Raw genomic sequence first — 22,829 nt, 5'->3', positions numbered from 1 at the left:
ATTCGCTATATGGTCTTCTCTCTCTTCAGTGCATTATTTCTCTTCTGAACACTCCGGCTAATTAGAAAAAGCCATAAGCCCGTCTACGGAACTACACCCGAAAAGGGCTATGAACAATCACAAAGTGCGCAGTCAACGTATACGGCAAACTCGTAGCTAACAACATCAAGAGGGACAGGAACCGGAACTGGCAGACCGCGCGAATTGCTGATTAAAAACATGCATATTGCATTGTACACACATATTATTCGCACCTCCGATTAAATTATTTTTGTTTGCCCCTCAACGACGACGCTCGCATGTGTATCACATAGAAATCATAAGGAGAGTTCTATTCATATTTTGAGAGTTCTATGGTGTATCGATCATGAAGGGCGCAGGGTCGCTAACACAGATTTCGTCAATGAAAAAATGGCTAGGAAGCAAGCGAGCTGGTGAAGGTGGTGCATAATGTAAAAGCCCCGAGACTAGGGAACACGAAGGGACAGACACAACACGAAGTCTCAAATTGAGACTTCGTGTTGTGCCTGTCCCTTCGTGTTCCGTAGTCTAGGGGTTTTTACATTATGCAACAGATTTCGTATTTCTCCCCTCCTTCGCTACCATTTATATTTACCTTGGGTCTTCTGCATACGACGCCAATCCTTGTTTCATCATAAAATCAATACTCGCGAGGCCAAGACCGGCAGAAGTGCGCGAAACCACTTCGAGCTTCCCGCTCAGCCAGGAGGCTATGGCTCAGCTCAGCTGCGGAACCGATCGGAACGCGCCAAGATTAGCCGCCGGAACTTCCGGTTTTGGTGATGGCCTCTGATAGCCTCGCACCACCGGCATATTCCCAGTGCATATGAAAAATGTCAATGGCGTAAGCCGCGTTGTCGTCAATCGGTACGTCGGTAGTTCGGTGATGTGATGTGCAGAACAGCAATTTAGGTTGAAAGCTTTCGACATGGTTTTCAGCCTGTCTCACGTGATGTTTTGCCACATTGTTTCACGCAAGTTATCAAAATATTCACGATGCGATTAGTACTACCGACAGCTGAATAAGAATGTCATCTGCTTCTCCATATGCTGTCTGGCATGGGGACGTTGAGGCTGGACACATAAACCTTACAGGTGCACCACCTTCTTGGTCACAGAGGTTTACGTGGCGGATAAGTCAACGGAGAAGCCTCTGGAGGGTGCGTGACGACGACTTCTCACTTTCTTCACAGTGGCAAGCGTGATCGATTCAGTTTTGTGCCAGTTTTATGGATGAGACGGGTGTAGAACGCTTCTGGACCTACGCTCATCATGTGCGCTAGTTCGCTTTTATCTTCCCTGGCTGACAGCATTCAAATTTCTCATGCGGATCAGGCGTGGCATCGACATATACCACTACGCGGAGCCAACCTTTGATTAGGCTGATTGGTGTATAATTCGAAAGAGGTCAGGGTCCTTGGTTATCAGTACGGGCTCCCCCAGGCTGGAAACCCTGTGTAAGAGAAGCATCGCAGCGAAACGTGGATTTCTTTAGATATCGAACATGCATTCCAATTACGATTAAAGGATAGCTCAATGAAAAATAATATTTGTTACATTAGCAATGAGCGAGAAATGAAAACCACAACAAACAAACCCGAGGTGGAATAGTCAAAGACTTTGCACCATGCAGCATTCAAAACCTTTCTATGCACAGCAAACTACAGTAAACCCTCATTACGTAGAAATCGCCTGCTTCGAATTGTCATTTTGAAACTTGCTTGCTTCCCAGCACCGCATTTGGAAGCTAGCGGTGGCGCTACTCATCGTCCCAGTTATTGCTTCCTCAACTTCTACAATGCTTTGTACTTCAGCTTACCTTGGTATTTCGGTACAAGCGGCGGATATTCCGCGGAAGATGATCATTCTATGCGTTTCCATAGGAGCTATTGCTGTCGTCTGCTACAGTAGTCGTACGTACGCTTCTGCGCATTCAGAATTCAAATTTCCATCGTCCAATCGTGATGCAGATCTCGCGTGCCGATGAGTAGCGCCCCCTAGCGGATTGTGCGGACGGGCTCCTCATAGGGGTTGCCGATTATGACACGGTCGTTATAATCCAGTAGGTCGTGGGGCCAACACCACCTCGATACAGAAGGCCTGCTTATTGCCTCCTTTCCCTCCTTTCGCTACGTGGTTACATATGAAGTCGGAAGTCGTCTGCTACCGCTGCGATTCGCAGTTCTGCAAATTCAAGGACTCGCAAATGATTGCCCCCAACTTTGAAATTGCAAATTCGAATCTGTGGGCAAAAAGTGTAACTAGCTTCTGAGAAAAGCTGTCGGACCGTTTTGCGCTTTGTTTTACGGTTTTCCTCCCATTTAGTAGGTGGGTACAATCAGTCACTACTTGCAGACGACGGTGGTTCGTTTCCATGGCTACAACCGCTGAAAGCACGTTCGTGATTGGCCGCGGCCGATGAAAGCACGATCGTGATTGGCTGACTCACGTCGACGAGTGAGCATGGTTTTTCCAGCTAGGTGATGTCGGGTAGGGTGCTCAAACACATGGAACCCTGGTCTTTTTTTTTTTTTTTCAAAGTTGTAGCTGCTGACATGTTGACAGTATTCTTCAAGTTTTTTTTTTTTAACTTCAGAGAGAACTACAGTGCTAAAGGGGGAAAAAGTGTTACATTATGACATGACTGATGAAACGTATTTACCTGTAAGTGAGCATGAACCCACTCATGTTGTAGACTGCGCCACGTGTAGAAATGAACATATGCACTTCCAGAATGTGTGACCATTTCTGCAGCGAACAAGTGCCCATTTGTGGAACCCAGCCCTCCCCTTCCGATTTGTTTCGGTTTCAGTCTGTCTACCAATGCCATGATGACGTTTCTCGTGTAGAGATCTGTTCAAAACATGGCAGGGTACTATAAAACTCTGAAAGGTATGACGTGCTTTAGAAGTCTTTTTTTTTTACGAAACTCATTTGAATTTTTATTTAAACAATGAGCACCTCCCACACATTCACACTGTGCGCAGCTTGTAGGTGGTATCGCACAGATACTTGTAAAAAAGAAAGTTCGTCGATTATCGGGTTCCATGTACAATTTTTCTTCAATGTTTTCCAGAATGTTTTTCCACCCTGTGCTTATTGATGCACACTTACAAGGTTGCATGTTGGAACCATGATGTGCTGTATAGCTACACAGCCTTCACACGTGCCTCTTTTACCCTAGAACTTCTGTCAACCCTGGAAGTTACACGCTTGAAAGATAGAGGGCAGGAGAGCTGCTGGTATGCTTTTGTCGCGTGCAGTGTGTATCAATTAATCTAGCGATTCAATTTGGGACCTAAACCATTTTTTTATGTATTCCAGATCGTGCACTGGTGAGGTATGGAGGAAATGGCCACGGAAAAACGGTAGATTTGGAGGCCAGTTTTTTTTGTCTCCCAGGAAATCACGACACAAAAAAGCCCTCCAAGTGTGCCGTTTTCCCCGGGGCATTTCTGCTCACTATATTGGCTCGATAATTTATCTTTTTTGAAAAATGCATCAGCGCACCAGAGGGAACGAGTGTTGTCATTAAAAAGTTCAAATTTTAAACTAAAAAAAATTTAAAAACTAATGAGGGCAATGTTGCAGGAGACCATTAGCGCAGCCATTAATTGGCCTGCTTTAACGAGAATACACAATCCATTATAGGGATTGAGGAAAAGCGTTTCTCTAGTTTTAAAAAATCGTAACGCAGTTAGTACGAACACTCTGTATTTAAACTGAAAGTCCAGTAGAGGCAGAGTAAGTTTGTATTAGACACACTAATAAGGGGCAAATACAGCCCAACCAGTGACAAACTGTGACACATAGGGAAAAAGATTGTGCACTACCACATGATTACAGTCATACAGGCTGTTTCACTTAAGAGTAACCCCTAATTATTAAAAAAATGGTGCTTGAAATAAAAATGAGAAACCTTCTGCATCATACTTGCGAAGGTTTTTGCTGCCCAAACAGGTGGTCTCCATCAATGTACCTCATTAATTTTTCTAATTAGCTTAATTGAACTAAAAAAAATTCCCAAGGAAAGGCAACGTTTTTTTGCGCTAATTAGAAAGCCCATGGCCACAACACTCTATTTCAGTCACAGTTACAGGATCTTCCACGATCTTTCCACAAAGATTCGACAAGTAATAAGGGGTCACTCTTAAGTGAAACACCCTGTACATTTGCAGTATCTGCACGTGAAATTCGGGAAGTGGGCTGCTGGCTAGGGTGTACACCAGCGAATAAATGAGCGTTGCAAGCAGATACGTTAATATTCGGGAGACATGGTGCACAGAAATGGAAAATTAAAACGCTTCGAACCATTGCCAGATTTTCTAGATTTTTTGCACAACAGTTATTCAGCCCCATACCCTTAGTCTTACCACCGGTTGCCAACATATACAACGAGCACCTAAATACGTCGGAATAATAAAAATAGTAGAGGTCGCCGGAGCCTCTTACATCATATCATGGCGGATAGACCTATCCCTGTTTGTGAACAAATTAAGTCATAATGTTCGACAGCGCCACCAATAGACCTCTACCTGTTTGTAAACAAATTACGTCATAATGTTCGACAGTGCCACCAATAGACCTCTACCTGTTTGTGAACAAATTACGTCATAATGTTCGACAGGGCCACCAATAGACCTCTACCTGTTTGTGAACAAATTACGTCATAATGTTCGACAGCGCCACCAATAGACCTCTACCTGTTTGTGAACAAATTACGTCATAATGTTCGACAGCGCCACCAATAGACCTCTACCTGTTTGTAAACAAATGTCGTCATAATGTTCGACAGCGCCACGAGTTTGGTAGAGTTGAACTACGTTCAAAGCCAATGACGAAGAAGGTCGCTCCCGTAAGCCACGGTCTTGAGGGGATTACGATGGTCTCTGAAAGGGACGCGACCTTCGCTCCGACTTTTCTTTGAATAGGAGGCAACGAACAATTGCCCATTCGTGGAACCCAGCTCTCCCCTTCCGATCTGTTTTGGTTTCGGTCTGTCTGCCAACGCCATGATGACGTTTGTCGGGTAGAGGTTTATTTATTAGAGTTGAACTGGGGCACGTTGAACGAAACTGGGGGCGAAGAATGTCGCGCCCGAAAGCCCATCTCAGCGTCATAATGTTCTTACATGTTTTCCCGTTTGCTTTGAGCAGCTATGGAAGCAGCTGTCCCGATTCCAGCGGTACCTCTTCTACGTGGCTGCAGCCCTGCTCCTCGTCTGTTGGCTCCTGTACCAGACGTGGTCTCACACGGAGCTGGCACGACAGTACACGCCCACGGCGAACCCAGAAGCGCCGCACACCTCACGTGACGAACCGGAGGTAACTTTTGCTTTTGCTTTACAGAGCCGTATAGAGTAGAACCTCGTTAATTCGAAGACGTCTGGATGGTAAAAAAATTTTAAATTGCCGTAATTTCACGCGTATCAGCCGCGGCTTATGCGCGATTTTTTTTTCTCACGGGCGCTCTGCGGCTTATCTGATGACTATTTTTTTCCGGTATTTTCCCCATATGCCATTCTCAACGAAAGGGCCGACACTGTCTCCGGAACAGCACTGCCCTGCCGATGCACGAACAGTGCGTAACAGGGACCGGTCCACATTCGAGTAGATTGATCTTCCTGGTGCATTCCCCTAAGCAGCTTTAACGAAAGTGGGGACAGTGATTCACGTTTTCTGGAAGACCACTGACCCATCAATCCACGAAAAACACCCAACAAGGGCACAATCCGATCTTCGTAGAACTCTAGAGCTGACCTCCTTTGTTGTACACTATGGACTACAGGGTTTATGGCCTTCCTGTATGGTCTCCTTTGTCGCACAAATCAGTCTTCTTGTATTGCCCGCGGCAACATTGCTGTTTCTGGAAGGCGATCCACCATCTTTACTGAGGGCCTTGTGATCTAACCTGAGGCACAGTCTTGACACCCGCACCGCCTAGTGCGTGCATGGGGGAGTGGCGCCCCCCCCAGACCCTCCCCCCAATTTGTAGAACCCAACCTAGACTAACCTCACTAAAGTGAGGTGGTTTTGCCCAATTCAACGACCCTACCTCTTGCAAGGCAGCAAGTTTGGACTTCGTTAAGCTTAGCATTCCCATGTTTCTTCTGCGCTAAAAGTGAATCAGATGGGATTGTTGAAATGCATGTAAAAATGTCCTAGTCCACAGAATTTTATAAATCTTACATTTTTAGATTCAGTATATGACCTTCCTCCACTTCCGCGCAATATTTACCTTCCTCACGCTTTCATTAATTTTTAAAAACGAGCGGTCCCGATACGGAACTACACCCGTATTATACTAATACAAGATATCAGTATTCCTGTCCATTCCTGCATCACTGTCAGGAGCTTGCAACACGTTGCAGACCTCGCGGCTGCGATGATCGCCACTTTTCTTTAATCGTCACCACCTCGTACTACACCAGCGGATGGAGACAAAAGCACAAAACAGTAGCGAGCCAAAAAGATGCGTTTGAATAATCCGTAATGGCAGCACTGGCTGGCAAGGAAGCGTGAGGAGGTTGAGCCGCGGGATTGGCAGCTGGGAAAGGGAAGTCAACAAGGCAATAAGCACAAGGTCTTTATGGCAGGTCATCGTGGCAAAATGTCCTCCGTCACCTTGCCGATTGAAGATAACAAAATTCGGGAGGAAACTTAGGAATTAAGCGTGTGCAGTGCTCACTGTTATGCAGCATACGATAGCCTCTGCATCGCAATTGTGGGACAATATGAACTCCTCGAAATCAGGGTACTCCTTGACGTAGTTGCAGGGCGGCTTTGTCTTGTGTGTCCCATCTTGTCGTAAGCACTGCAACTAGTTGCCCTTTCAGAAAGACCACTCCGCGTGACCTCGGTTCGATGCTTATTTTAGTGCTTAGGTCATGTGTAGGGATCTGTAAACGGACTGGGGAAAAAAACCCAGGTGATGTATCCTCAAGTGGTTGGGATGACCAGCCAAAAAAAAAAAAAAACACGGAAACCATCATTACCTATGTCGCGGTGGGGCCAGTATCCGAGGTCACAGGGAACGCAGGACACGAAAGGAGGCCAAGAAGAGCAACCTGGTTATCTGGGAAAAGATCTGCCAAGCGGAGCCTTTTGGATTAATCTGAAGGGCTTTAAATTTTACTGGAGTAAGTTGTTTGGATGTTTTCGGATAAATCCGAAAAGCCGGAACCATAGTTATTAGCTACCTTGTATGTGTTGCCATGTCCCTCTCCCCAAGTGAAATGCTCTTCCCATGCAGGGATCTTGTAGTGCATGAGCCGGGATATCCAGGGTGTCCCAGCTAAATGCGAACATATTTTTAAAAAAATATATACAGTCAAACTCCTTTACAACGAAACTCAGGGGACAGCAAAAAAAATTCGCAGTAAAGGTATTTTCGTTAAAAAGGATGTCCATTATTCGACCTATAGGCTACAGCGGGACCGCAAAAAAAATTTGCTGTAGTGGTATTTTCGTTAAAAAGGTGTTCACTATAAAGGAGTTTGACTGTATCACTTTTCCCGAGATTAAATGAGTTGTAATAGAGCGTATGCTGAAGGGTACTCCTTACGAGGACATTAGCGAACTCCTAAGGCAATGTCTTAAGTAACTTTCAATAATTAACGTTTTAATTATAAAAGCTACAAAGTTGTCCCAGTGAGAACATCTGATCTCTTCTGTCATGTGGTACCGGAGCCGTTTTCAGAACAAAAATCCGTTCAATAGATTGTCAGAAAAAAAATTTGTGAAAAAAAAAAACTTTTTTTTTTTATTTTGTTCATTGTGCATCTCTAAAGGCACATCTTTCCTTCACCCCTTATATGAGAGGATGAAAGAGCGCACTATCGCCTCTGGCATCCTGTAAGGAGATTAAACGAAAACAGAAAATGGAACCCAAGATAAAGGCAGTTCCGATAGAGTCACCAGATACATTTGTTTTTGTTTTGTTTCCGCAAGTTAAAGCTCATCTTCGACGCATGAGGCGGCACTGTGCTCCTTCACCCTCTCTCATTGGGGGTGAAGGAAATACGCGTCTCTGAAAATGTGCGACGAACAAAATAAAGAAGAACATGGTTTTTCTTCACGAATTTTTTGCGGATGATCTATCGAACGGATTTTCGTTCTGAAAACGGGTCTGGTATCAGGTGCCGAAGGGACCAGATGTTCCCACTGGGACAACTTTGTAGCTTTTATAATTAAAAAGTTAATTATTGAAAGTTAATCAAGACATTGCCTTAGGAATTTGCTAATGCCCTCCTAAGGAATGCCCTTCAATGTACGCTATATTGCAATTGATTTCATCTTGGAAAAAGCGCTATATATATTTTTAAGAAATATATTCGCATTTAGCTGGGACACCCTGTACAGGCGTCGTAAAATGTGCACACATTATTTTCGTTCCTTGAACACGCCCCTGTAGAAGCTGCAATGTTGTTCTTCTGTGCTACAGGTTGACGATGCAACTGTCGATCGCAAGGCAGCGGTCGTGCGGGCGTTCCAGCATGCCTGGCGCGGCTACAGACGGTATGCTTGGGGCCACGATCACCTTCGACCGATCTCCAAGGACTTCCACGACTGGTTCGGCTTGGGGCTCACCATTGTGGATGCCATGGACACGCTCTTCATAATGGGGCTCTCCGAAGGTTAGTTAGACGAAATACGTGTGAACGCCGAAGTTGCACGTACGCATCGTGCGTAAAGCCCCTGGCTCTCCGCGGAGGAAGGAAAAAACCTTTCCGCGGAGTGGGATTCGCAGATCAGCTGGATCCCACGCGCAAGAGAAAAAAAGCGAAACAACAGTGTGTCTACCGACCCGGAAAACAGGGAATTGTGAGGGAATTTTCGTGCGACTGGAAAACTCAACTCGGCTCAACTCATTTTATTACAACATAAGTTACGCCATAGTACAATTAATAGCCGCGAGGCGGTGCCCGTGAAGGGGCTCACATAATAAAAAGAGTTCATATTTGAAATCACAAAGGGTCTCAGGAGGAAAGGAAGAAAAGAAAGAAAGAAAGAGAGGGAGAGAGAGGAGAAAGAAAGAACATGGTGAAAAAGCAGTAAATACCAATTGACAATTTTAACTGTCCATATGTGTCACACCTCGTTTAAATACATTCAAAGAGACGGAGTCTCTCAATTCATTAGGGAGAGCGTTCCACAGTTCACCGGAAAAGTAGGTGAAGGAAGACAATCCATAGTTAGAACGGGGCTGAGGTAAACAGAGGGTTAAATTGTCAGTATGTAGGCTGTACGCACTTTTTCTGAATTGAGGCTTAATCATGGAAGAAGCTACCACACCGCGAAGGATCTTATGAAGAAGCGTTAGACATCTGAAGTCACGTAATTCATAAACAGTCCTAATGTGTAAAAGGGAAAACCCAAACGTAACCGACTCGGAATATAACAAATGTAACATAATACGTAATGTAATACATAATACTTTTGTAACATATCAATGTCAAAAAGACATGTATCATATGTAGAGCCTGAAGTTCTAGGGTTTAACCCGTTTCTTCCCCGAATTTGCACCCCGAATTGAAGGTTCACTCTTTAGGGTGAATTCCGATTTTTACCCGGCAAATTGCCCTCACTGGGACATCTGTAGAAATGCACCAACTTACTTGTTTGGCAGCAAATGCAGTTACATCACCGTTTGTACCAAACCAGCACAGTTCGTGTGAGTAATAGAGCCCGATTTCTCCATGAATTTAGCGTACTGGGAGTTTTTCCACCCGAATTCGCATGAATTTACAGCACATGTTGATTTTCCCGATTTTTACCCCCCAAATTGGGAGAAAAATATTTCCCGAAAACTTCAGGCTCTAATCATATGTAACACAGTATACCTCCAGAGCATAAGACAGATAACTATGGGACAGAGAGTAATAAGTCGGGGCATTGTCTGGGAACTTGCAAAGTAAGCGGGTGCCGACGAGTGGTTGAGAAGCCATGCTGCAGAAACGTTGCGGGACGTAGTGGCTCGCGGACACGACAGGCTCCGAGGCGGAAAAGTGCGGCAATCTCAATAAGTAGGGCCTCACTTTTTCGGGTTTTATTTTTGGCCAAATTCGGGGGTAAATATCGGGTGATATTTTTCATTCGAAAATTCGGGTGTATTCGGGTTAAATCCCGTTACGGCATATTCTGTCGTCAGGAATTCGGGTGTATTCGGGTGATTTTTTTTTTTTTTTGTTCAATGAACATTTATCTTAACGTGGAACTAATGTTTGGCGATGTTATCAAACTTTATTTTATTGCGCGCTTACGAGCGTGCCACGCGACCCGGATGTTTTCGGGTAGATTCGGGTTAGACGTGAATTTTACAGATTTCGTTCGGGAGGTAAATATCGGGCGGATACGGGTTTAACCCGTAAAAGTAAGGCCCTATCAATAAGTGAGGGATGTGAGGGATCCGTATCGAAACATAGCGGCAGCCACCATGTTCCCTCTTGTTTTCGTCAAGGAATTCGCTTGAAAGAGTCAGTGAAAACCTGGAAAAGTCAGGGAATTTGAAGGCCACGGTTGTGTAGACACCCTGAAAAAAAAGAAAGGAGAGATCAGCATTCACCCAGGATTGCATACAGACTTGATGTACACGACACCACTTGATGCCATGCAGACTTGCATGCAGACTGTGCTTTTTGAGTGTTTTTGTAACTTTTTGGCGCACAAAGAAAACTGGACTCAACCCTGTCAGTCCCTCTGTCCGGGTCTTGCTGTCATTAAATTTCCTTTTGTTGTAGCACGTCCAACCATGCGAGTGCCAGCATTGTCAGTGATGTCAGGCTTTGCAGTCGCGGCTGGTTGGGTTTAGCCAACACCTGCTAGATAGGGAAAGCCTGCGCATTGCCTCCTCTCCCCGCTTCGCTACATGGACATACGTAGTCAGAATTTGTCCGCTGCTGTGATTCGCCGTTCTGCGAATTCGAGAACCTGCAAATGATTGCTGCTCGCCTGGAACCTGCAGACCTAAATACTTAGACGAAAAGTGTAAGACGCTTTCCAGAAAATCAGTTTTGAGAAAGATTGAGGCCATTTTGCGCTTTGTTTGCGACTTTTTCTCATTTACTACGCGTGGATGTTCAGTTGCAACTCGCAGACGACGGTGGTGCTTCTCCATGGCCACGACCGCTGAAAGCACGTTCGTGATTGGCTACGGCCGTTAAAAACACGATCCTGATTGGCTGACTCATAATTGTTCGTTATGTCGACAAGCGCGCGGCCTTTCTGTATCTGGGTGGTGCGGGCTTAACCCGCAAAAACAACGTTGTATCTCGATTGAAATTCTTGCGTACATTTTGCATTCTGAGGGAAACAGCAGGTTCCAGTCCTGCGAAATTTTGCGGAATCTCGGAATCGGGGAAGACTAGGGGTTCTGATAATGGGTGCACATTGCGGTGCAAGGATGGCAGCGGCGTATTATGTACCTGCGATGCTCAGTCACATCGTAATTGCCATTGACTGCATTTGCCACTGTACTGTATATATTGCCACTACTGTATTTACCCTCTCCTACATCGAAGATGTTCAAAACGGAAAGGGCACATTGCAAGTCTGACACACAGACATCTTTCAGTAAAGCTTGAGTGTCGATGCACATGTTTCGGGGGGGGGTCTCAACTGAAGATACAGTCGCCGTCCGATTTTTCGGACTCGGCGGGGATCGCGCAAAAGTCCGAATAATCGAGCGGTCCGAAAAAACGAAATTTCGCTTCAAAATAAACTTTACTACGCCCTAATAGGCTGGTAAATTTGTCGATGCTTTCGTAACGCGCTTCCAGTTCTGCCTGATGACATCAGCTTCTATTTCCCGAAGCGACATTTCGTCAATGTACACTGTCAGAGGCACCGCCGTCATCAAGTCCGCAAGTCGGCTTCACCTAACGCATGCGTGCTTTAGGTGAAGCTCGCTTTACAGCGCTGTCGCGCGACTCGCGGGAGGAGAGCACGTGCTGGCCGTTGGCCAAATCGAAGACGCAAAGGCGCCACGACAGACCTCTTCTACTCAGAGGAATGGAAAATGAACAATTATCACTGCCTATTATTTTGCCTAAATATTTTAGTTGGTTGATTTCTTTCGATACGAATTTCGGACGATACCAATATTTATCCGTCACTCCAAGAGAGAAATTCGCTGGTTGGTCAAGCAGAGTCCGAAATATCGAGCGACGTAGCTGCACCGCGTCCGAAATTTTGGACGCTCTTATACATCAACACTATGGGACCCGCGGCCGTTCCGCGAACGAGTCCGAATAATCGAGCATGTCCGAAAAATCGGTCGGCGACTGTACAAGCGATTTTCCCCGAGGATGTTACTCTGTCAACTAGTTTGGTGAACTGATACTGGCTGTATCTCCCAGAATTGCAGGAAGCACGGACGTGGGTGTCAAAGTCCCTCCACTTCGACATTGCCAAGGACGTGAACCTTTTTGAGACCACCATTCGTGTCATGGGGAGCCTCCTGAGCATGTTTCACCTTACAAAGGACTCTCTCTACCTGGACAAGGCTGTAAGAAACTTTCACTTACTTAGCTAGATTTTAGATGCCAAGGGTCAAGGATGCTGGTAGTACGTGCTGGTACGTGCTGACTACAAACAAATGTAAGACGGGGCCAGAAAAAAAGAAGCAGGAAGAGTTCCTGTCTCACGTTCGCATGATGTCAAAGTGACCATCACTGCAGGTTGGTCAAACGGATTCAGGTCAAATTCAGGTCAAACGAAATGCAGTCACTGTGGAGATTAGCAGTGATGGCCAATAGTTGACTACATGTAGTTAAACTACCTGATTGTAGTTAAAAAGTAGTTAGCAACTACTTGCAGAAATGTAGTGGCAACTACTAGTTAAACTACTATTTTAAGTAGTTCACTACTGTAGTTAGGTTACTGAAGGCGCCAACTAGTTCCGATTTTGCCGCAAGCTTTACGGCATGATTGTGCTTCTGACTTTTACCGTGAGCTACTCGTATGATGAGAACGGAGGTGCAGAGCGATTGTGTCATGCATGTGTACTAAATCTTCACTTTTAATACTTGTCTAGTGAAGCCTCATTTGCTGTGAAATAATTCTGCAACTTAGTTTATTGCGTAGGCACAGGAAGAATCCCGCCGCAAGCTTTGTATTTGCCGATTGTAGCTATGGCTTGAGCCAAAGTTTATCATTGGTTGTGATTCACATTTTGGTGTCCAAGAAGGATTGGTGCTGGCGGACAACGTTAAGTAGTTATAGATGTAGTTAAACTACATTGCAGTAGTTAAAGTAGTTTTAACTGCTTCCTTGAAAAGTAGTTGAACTACTAGTTAAACTACTCTATCGCGAAGTAGTTAGTAGTTATAGTTAAACTACTGTAGAAGTAGTTGGTGGCCATCACTGGAGATTGGGGCAGATAGAAACGGCAACGTGAGCTTGCGGCAGTGGGGCTCAGCGAATGAAAGGAAGCCTCAAAAGTATCTCAAAAGGTATGTACCTAAAAGTAATGTCGAAGCTGTCAATAGACCCCCACCTGAGAAACGTCATCGTGACGTTGGCTGACAACAAGAAACTGTAACAAGAAACAAATTGGAAGGGGAGCGCTGAGTTACACGAATCCACGATCCAGGAATCCAGGCAGAACGACCGTAACAGCATTTGTAATTTTCTTTAGAGGGCCTTGATCCGTTCTTGTCCAGGAAGGCGCAAACGCGTGGTCGCTAAAGAAGAAAGAACGAATGTCTACGAACAGGGTCTGTCACTAACATGGTGGACACTGGACTAACAAGTTAAGAGAGTCAACATGGCATCCGCACAGGTCGCCTCCTGGCGTAGAACTTGGAGTTGTGCATTCGTTGCAGTACTCTGAAGCTATTCAGTGACCCTAGCTAGCACCCTCTAGATATACAGTAAAACCCGCGGATAGCGATATCGCGTATAACGATATCTCTCATAAAACGATGGTTCATGATTTTACCGTCAAAATATACATTGCTTCTATGGGAAAACGACCCGCGTATAGCGATGGAGACCGCGGTTCCGAGTATTCGCATAACGATGTTGGACGCTGTCCCGTGCGAGATAGGATACAGTAGAGTCTCGATGCTACGAATCTCACGGGGTAGCGGAAAAAATTCGTATCATCCAAAATTCACATCAAAAGAATTAAACCAAAATAAAAATTGAGGCAAGAAAACAGACAACGACTGTTCATTTTCCAATACAATTCGCGAGATGATTCAAAAGGCCTAGCACGTGCTTTCGACCCGCAAGTCGCAAGTTGACAGTGTTCTAAAGCGAGCTTCTCCTAGAGCACGCAGGCGTTAGGTGAAGCCGACTTGCGGAATGGTGACGTGTAGTGTTGCCAGAAGTTGTCCTGCTATGTCGTCTGGTTCCCTCCACGAGTTCTGATCGCTGTTTTCCCAAGCCAGTGCGATGTCACACAGCTTCGCGTTTTTTTTTTTTAGCATCTGTTTCTTTTTCTTTTGCTACACGCGGGGTGGCGCGCGACTTTTTGGGTACGCGCTGTTTAGGTCAGCCTTCGTTTAACGATGTACCCCGTATAACGATGGAATTCGCGATTACCGTCAATATCGTTATACGCGGGTTTCACTGTAGATAGCCTGCTTAATGCGTACTGTCACCCCTTTTTGTCACAGGGACGTGTAAATAGAGCCTGAAGTTTTCGGGTTTTATGTTTTTCCAAATTCGGGGGGGCTGAAATCGGGTCAATAAATTGATGTCGAAAATTCATGCAAATTCGGGCAGAAAAATTACCATCAGACTGAGTTCGGGGAGAAATCGGGCATTACTGTAGAATAAACGTTAACTGTACCTATTATCCAGAGTGCCAGAAGTAAGGGGCAGTCGCATATTTTGTGAGAAACTAGTATGTCGATGCCTTGAGGTGCCTAGCCTAGGTGCAGTTTTGCAGGTAGAAATCGGGTTTAACCCTAGATAGGTGAACCTCAATTCGGGGTGCAAATTCGGGGAAAAATCGGGTTTAACCCTAAAACTTCAGGCTCTACGTATAAAGTGTGCCAGTCGCAGCAGCCAACCAAGATGTCAGCCAGTTGCTGCAGACGATTTTGATACACAGATTTTTTGTGGCTACTGTTGGATGTTCCCTGCGCTCTCCGTACGCACGTGCAATTGTATCCGAAGCTCTCCATGTGAGGGTGCAACGTACATAAAGGCTGAGAAGCAAAAGGGAGCTCGCGTTACGTCTGACGCTTTTTTCCTCAGTCAAAGCTGCTTTGGCAAAGCGAACTCGCGTATCACGGGCGACTCGCCCTTCCCTTGCATATTGTATCCTCCTATTAAAAACTTGAATCTAACATGGTGTCAGAAGACTGCGGATACGGTTTCACGCATCAGCCGATCGACCCATCGCTGGACACGGGTGCAAACTTTTAGTATCGTTTCACGTCGTGCGTCAACGAGCATACAACAAGTAGGCCTAACATTCCGAAACTATGGATGGGTGTTCGCAACACCCGCCTCCGACCTACCAGCTTGCTGCACCAGAGCCGTTTACGTTTGTACCGGAGCACCAGACAACGTGGAAAAGACGATGGGAACGGTTCCGCACCGCCTCAGGTCTCCGTGCCAAGAAGGAAGCCGAGCAAATGAACTCCTTCGTGTACCTCATGGGTCCCATAGCCTAGGATATAGGATCGCCACTCTACCTATTCCTGCAGGAAAGAAGGAATCGTACGCCGATGTTGTCGCGGCATTCGAAGGGTATTTCATCGTAAAAGAGGAGCGTAGGGTATGAACGGGCTGCGTTCAACAGCCGTTCGCAAAGCGAGGGTGAGCCAGCAGCGGACTTCATCACTGCGCTGTACGCGTTGGTCGAAACCCGTGATTACAGCAACCTCAAAGACGAGCTTCTCAGGCAGCGTCCACACGGGACAGTTTTTCCAGCAAGTATGAGCAACTTTGGAGTTGCTGTCAGCCGGCAACCTCCAGCAACTCGAGTTGCTCAGAGTTGCTGCGAATCGCTCGCTGACCGAAAACTTTAGATGTTGCTCGTGCACCAGCCAATCAGCAAGGGGAGCATTGGCACGCGACTCCCAATGGCGTTGGGGATTTCGTTCGTGGATTCATGGGTTCAAATCCTGCAGGTGCAGCTGAGAGATAACTTTTTCTTTTTTTACGAACTTCACGGAAACATATCAGTTGTCATTTCTGGGAGGTAATAATGATCTATTGGGGCAATGAAACTGACTAAAATTTGATAAACAGCAGCTAAAGAAAAGATTCCAGTAGTTCAATTCGAACCCACATTCTCCGGTCACCATAAGGTTGCTCGTGGGTGGAGCTACCGAGTTGCTGCGTGTGAATGCGGACTCGAAATTGCTCAAAAGACGTTGGTTTGAGTTGCTGGGAAAAGTTGCCGCCTGTGAACGCCGGCTAAGGGATGGAATCGTGGTCGGAGTTGGAGACAAAAAACTGTCCACAAAGTTGCAAACGGAGAGCGACCTGACCTTGGAACGAGCCGTACTGCTCACCAAGCAAACCGAAACCATCGGGCGGCAGCAAGAGAATCTCAAACACTCCGCCAAGGCGACGTCGGCTCAAACCGTCCATGTTGACAGACTACAAGCGAAGTCACAGCAGACAAAGAAGACCCAAGCCAAGGCTGTTTCAAGTTCAACGGAGGAACACACTAAAACGACACAATCATGCTACTGGTGTGGGAAGCCAGGAAAACATCCGAGGCCACAATGCCCCGCTGCAAAAGCTCAATGCAACAAGTGTGGCAAACCGGGTCATTTTGCCTCAGTATGCAAAGCCAAGCGGCTACGGCTGGTTGTTCAGCAGCCTCAAGGCACACAGAATGAGGACAAAGTGTTCTTCGCTGGAGCAATCACCACTGCTCAGAAGAAAATGCCATGGAAAGTCTCGGTCCCCTTTTAATGACCAGGAAGTTACTTTCCGTCTGGACACAGGTGCTGATGTCACTGTCGTGCCAACTAAATTGCTGTCGAAACTAAAGATGGAATATACCCTCGTGAAGCCAGACATGGCCATCCTCGGACCAGCTAGACAACGTCTGGATGTCGTGGGAACTCTGCATGCAACTGTTGCAGTTCAAGGTAAAAGTGTTTAGGCAAACCTCTACGTCACAAAGGACGTGGATGAACAACTGCTTGGGTTAGACATTATCGAGAGCCTCGATATTCTGCGCCAAGTGAACGGGGCTTCTCCTGGATCCAGTCAACGAGTACCCAGAGCTGTTTCAAGCCTTTGGACAAACACTGTACGAATGCAAAATCCGATTGAAATTCGAAATTGAGCCCATTGCTGTGACATCACCACGGCGCGTACCGGTTCCTTTGTTTAAGGCTGTTGAGAATCGGCTACTGAAGATGGAAAGTGAAGGCGTTATTACCGGAGTTGATGAACCAACTGACTGGTGCTCTCCCATTGTAGTAGTGCCTAAAAAGAACGGGGATGTGCGCACATGTGTGGACTACACAAACCTCAACAAATGTGTGCAATGAGAATATCACCCAATTTCAAGCGTAGAACCGCTCCTCACTACACTGGGACAAGCCAAGTACTTTTCTCACTTGGATGCGCATTCAGGGGTTTATCAGGTCAGGCTGCATCCTTAAAGGAGTACAGAGGGCCATCCAAAAAAATTTCAGATTAAGACATCTGATGAAAGTGTGTGTGTCATTATACCGAATAGCGCGAAAGGTTTTGATGTGTGCAATTTGTTTCCCAGAAAAAAAACTCACATAAACATAGCTCCGCGCGTTCACCCTTAACTCGCCACTCCAGCTATAACAAGGATGAGGAGGTATGATGGCACGTCACCGATGACGGCATAAGGAGACTCGTTCTGGTTTGCCGGTCAGTCGGGGTCAGCGCATTGTCCCTTTGCCGCCGTAAACCTGTTTTGCCAGTTCCCCCAGAGAATTGGGGATAGAAGGAGCGGCCGAAGCATTACCGAGGCAAGCAGAAAGGCTTTATCAGATCCCCGAACAGCCGAGTAGCAGACGACAGCGGAGTAGCAGACAACATTTCTCTAGGCCAATCAGCGAGCGTTCTCCTTATAGCGTCAGCGCGAGGTTCCAGGCAGATCACAGGCTGGTACTGCTCTTCACCACCGTTGCGCACGGTCTCTTTTTGCGGCGTATTTTAAATTCAATTTCTGCGATAATTATGACTGTGTGGTGTAAATTACTTCACATGGTGCATCTTACTGGCAAACTTAACAGTTTTATAGGAAGAAATCTGGGTGTTAAAAATGACTTCTGTGCTACTCTAAGTCAAAGTCGATTTTTGCGAGACATGGGATTCCGGAGACGGTGGTCACGGACAACGGGCCACAGTTCCGCTCAGAGTTCACCATTTTTGCTAAGGATTGGGGCTTTGCCCACGCCACTTCGAGCCCCATGTTGTAGAGTTGTACAGTGGGGCCCTCTACTTCTTTTGTCTTGTCTTGGATACAGCTCCCAGATGGGAGCCAATCCTGCTGTCTTCCTCTCAGGCACCTGTAAAAGTATGATGGCGAGAGCCGGTCGCTCTCTGGTGTTACGCACCATGATCAGGGAATAAACGTGTCCTTCAATCTGCTTGCATCCGAGCCTCCAGAGTTATAACACCCCAAATATCCACAAAGTAATGGTTGTGCTGAAGCAGCGGTAAAAATCGCAAAAGCAAAGATCTCAAAATCTTCTGACCCTTACAGAGCACTCCTAGCGTATCGAGCAACGCCCCTGACCTATGATTTCGGCCCTGCTGAACTGCTGTTCAACAGACGGTTACGCACACATGTACCCATTGCATCAGAGCTGCTGCTACCATCTGTGCCCAATGCCGATCAGCTGTGCACATTTGAACGCGAAAGAAGAAAGCGTCGAGAAAAAAAATTCAACAGGCTCCATTCTGTCCGAGAACGTCAGGAGTTCCAATCTCAGCAGAAGGTCTGGGTAACTGACCTCAAATGCCACGGAATGATATCGCAGATCAGGGCACCGTTCGCCGAAATGCAGAGCACTTAGTGCTTGACCACCGAGGAAGCAGCATTGATGATGATCAGCTGTCTGTTTCCAGTTTGCCCTGCAACCCTCCTCTCTCAGTTCATCCGATGGGACAACTCCACAAACAGTACCGGAAGAGTCTGGACCTACGTCACGTTACGGAAGCCACCAACCCGTTATGGGTACGACCAGAGTTAAGCAGGGCGATGATGGATGTTCCCTGTGCTCTAAGTACGCACGTGCAATTGTATCCAAAGCTCTCCACGTGAGGGTGCAACGTACCTAAAGGCTGAGAAGCAAAAGGGAGCTCGCGTTACGTCTGACGCTTTTTCCTCAGTCGAAGCTGCTTGGGCAGAGTGAACTCATGTATCACGGGCGACTCGCCCTTCTTTTGCATATTGTATCCTCCTATGAAAGACTTGAATCTAACAGGTACCAGTGGCTACCCATGCAGCTGCTGGCGGCTTGTTGCCGTGGCTGTGGCCCCCTGAAAGCAACATCGCGATTGGCAGACTTCAAAATGGTTACGTCACGTCGCCTAAGTGACCAGGCTTCGTCTCTAGGCGATGTTGCCCTAGTGGGGAGTGGGGACGGGACCTTGCGTAGGAGTTGCCGATTGCGACATGGTCTCTATAACCTGCTGGGTTGTGGATCAAGCATGTACCGTAATTTCGTGCGTATTAGCTGGGGCTTATTCACAAATTTTTTTCCTTCCCAGGCGCTCTGCGGCTTATCTGATGGCTGTTTTTCCGGGGTATTTTCCCCATAACCCGGTTTTAACGAAAGTGCCGACAGTGTCTCCGGAACAGCACCACCCTATCAATGCCCGAACAGTGCGTAACAGTAGTGCCTTGACGTTCAAGACTGACCCTCCTGGTACCTTCCCCACGCAGCTTTAACGAAACGGGCGGGAAGACCACTGACCCGTTGGTCCAGAAAAAAGCACGTAACAAGGGGACAATCCGATCTTAGTAGGACACTGCAACCGTGCTGGAACTGCCCTCCCTGGTCGTACACCATGCCGACCCCAGAATTGATTTTATACCTGCACCACCGGTTTATCGCAAAAATCAGTCGTGTCGTATTGCCCGCAGCTTATCTGCTGGAGAAATTTCAAAATGTTCACAAAAAAAAAAACACGGTCCTGCGGCTTATCTGCCGTGCGGCTTATACGCGTGAAATTACGGTATACGCTTTACACCAGTAACTTTGAGGTAATTCGGGGTGTCTACCAACCTTGAAACCGGGGAATTGAAAAGGGAATTTCGATGCGACCGGAAAAGTCGGGGGAATTTGGCCAAACAGCAGCTGTAGTCTGGAGAAAATCGCAGACAAGTGCCGTGACGACGCGCGGCGAATCCCAAGTGCCGACGGGTGGTTGAGTGGCGTTGCCGCGGCAACGTTACCGCAAGTACCGTAATTTCATGCGTATAGGCCGCACCGCAGATAAGCCGCAGGACGCGTTTTTTGGGACGTTTTGAAAATTTTCTGGCAGATAAGCCGCACCCGCAGATAAGCCGCGGGCAATACGAGACGACTGATTTGTGCGACAAAGGAGACCATAGAGAAGGCCATAAACCCTGTGGTCCATACTCCGGGATCGGCACAGTGTACAAGAGAGGAGGTCAGTTCTGGAGTTCTACCAAGATCGGATTGTGCCCTTGTCGGGTGTTTTTCGTCGACTGATGGGTCAGTGATCTTCCAGAAGACGTGAATCACTGTCACCACTTTCCTTAAAGCTGCTTGGGGGAATGCACCAGGAAGATCAATCTACTCGAATGTGGACCCGTCCCTGTTACGCACTGTTCGTGCATCGGCAGAGCAGTGCTGTTCCAGAGACACTGTCGGCCCTTTCGTTAAAATCGGCGTATGGGGAAAATACCAGAAAAAAATAGTCATCAAATAAGCCGCACCGGTGGATAAGCCGCAGGGCGCCCGTGAGAAAAAAAAAATCGCGCATAAGCCGCGGCTAATACGCGTGAAAATACGGTAGCTATTCGTCCGTACGACAAGCTCTGAGGCAGAAAAGTAGGATAGCCTCTCTGATACTTAGGGTTCTTCTTTTTCGGGTTTTACGATTTTTCAAATTCGGGAGGGAAAAAATGGGTGCTATTGACACGGGAGGATTCGGGAAGAAATCGGGCGCCATGATTTCTGTCTCGTGTGTCACCGGGGAATTTTCGGGGGAAACGAAAGGCATGTGAAACGAGCCACTGCTGCGACACTGGGACGAGAAACAACAGTCTTTATACAGGGTTCGCCAAGATAAACTTCGGGGTTTGTAACGAAGATAAAACAAATTAGAACAGTGTCGGAAAGCCAAAGTAGATGTTAGAAGACGTATTTATGCCCCAAAATTTTATGTCGATAATGCCGCTTGGTCTGTTTCTCTGCAGATAAATCGTGAAAATTAAAAAATCGCCTCTGCCTAAACGGCTATACCTGTGTTTCAGGTCCTTTCCGTCACATGGCGAAACGGTCGAACGCGGCGTTGCAAAGTACGATTCTGCATTCAGTTACACTTGTTCAGATTTGAATGTCGTCTGCAACGCCGCGTTCGACCGTTTCGCCATCTGACGGAAAGGGGCTGAAATACGGGTATAGCCGACTAGGCAGCGGCGGTTTTCTAATTTTCACGATTTGTCCGCAGAGGAACCGATCAAATGGCAGTATCGACATAAAATTTTGGGGCATAATGCGTCCTCTAACATCTACTTTAGCTTCCCGACACTGTTCTTATTTGTTTTATCTTCGTTACAGACCCCGAAGTTTATCTTGGCGAACCCTGTATTTCTGCTCGGAACTGGGGCAGTGAACAACTGTAGTATTCGAACACTTGTGCGAGCCCCATAAAAACTCGTCTTTGACTCCTGTAGGAGGGGTTCGTAAATGGAAGGCAAATAGGTTGTCGCAATAGCTTTACTTGCTGCTATTATGATTCACTTTTTCGACGGTTTACAGTCAACCCTCGTTTTATGAACCTTCGATTTATGAATTCCCTCGTTTTATGAACACGAGCGCGGGGAACCAAACTTTTTCCATTCATTTTTCTCTCGTTTTATGAACCTCGATATTCGAATAATCAACGGAATTTCTGGGAACCAACTGGGAGTTGCCCAGCGTTTTTGCCCTCAATTTATGAACGGATCGTTCCGAGGTCAACAGAAACTTTCGAGGGGATAATTCCGTGGTCTTATGAATGACTCCTGAACGGACAAAACGTTTTCTAGGTATTGCACCCTCGGTTCTTAACCCCTCGAAATCCGAACAACAAACGGGTTTTCCGGGGTCGCACGCACAAGGTGCGACCAAGTGTTCCTGACCTCAGTTGATGAATAAGGTGGTCGCTGTCACCCGGAGATTAATAAACGGAGAAAGATGAAAGATGGAAGTAACTGAAAAGGTTAGGCAGCTGTAGGACTCGAACCCACATCTTCTGGATTACCGGTCCAGGGCTCTACCAATTGAGCTAAGCTAACACGCCTTCTCGGCGACTTCCAGAGTGCGTCATCTGAAGGGACAAACCAGTCACTCTCTCTCACTCATCCTCCTTTCACTCTTACATTTTTGCACACTCATACACACATTCATACGACATCCCTTCTATGTTGTTCCAGCCTCAGAACATCAGTTCTCTCTCTCTCTTCTCTTAATAAACGGAGGTTAAAAATGCCGGAGGAAATCCGAGACCAGTCCAGTTCGAATGTGGTGACATCTCTTCTTTCCAAGATTGACACAGCGGAAGGCATGGTCCAAAGCAAAATTAAACGGTTTAGTATTGCATAATAAACAGAGTGTGAATGCGATAACGTCTGTTCTTTGTGAGATTGATGCAGCAGAAGGCATGGTC

General features: G+C 46.6%; 1 protein-coding gene across 2 annotated transcripts in view; it reads left to right on the top strand.

Moving 5' to 3' along the window:
* LOC135370291 (endoplasmic reticulum mannosyl-oligosaccharide 1,2-alpha-mannosidase-like) overlaps positions 1 to 22,829 on the top strand; it is a 54,386-nt gene that overhangs the window by 4,567 nt on the left and 26,990 nt on the right. Inside the window, exons 1-4 of one of the 2 annotated variants that reach the window (XM_064603997.1) lie at positions 838 to 1,181; positions 5,178 to 5,345; positions 8,464 to 8,656; positions 12,377 to 12,525. In XM_064603997.1, the coding sequence (XP_064460067.1) occupies positions 1,050 to 1,181; positions 5,178 to 5,345; positions 8,464 to 8,656; positions 12,377 to 12,525 (642 nt within the window). In that variant the 5' untranslated portion in view covers positions 838 to 1,049. Of the gene's footprint in view, positions 1 to 837; positions 1,182 to 5,177; positions 5,346 to 8,463; positions 8,657 to 12,376; positions 12,526 to 22,829 lie in introns of those variants that run through there. The other variant, XM_064603998.1, reaches the window with a different exon arrangement.

The sequence above is a fragment of the Ornithodoros turicata genome, chromosome 10, assembly GCF_037126465.1.
Source record: "Ornithodoros turicata isolate Travis chromosome 10, ASM3712646v1, whole genome shotgun sequence".
Taxonomy (NCBI): domain Eukaryota; kingdom Metazoa; phylum Arthropoda; class Arachnida; order Ixodida; family Argasidae; genus Ornithodoros; species Ornithodoros turicata.
Note: the sequence above shows the minus strand (reverse complement) of the source record. Positions and strands in the feature narration are given on the sequence as shown.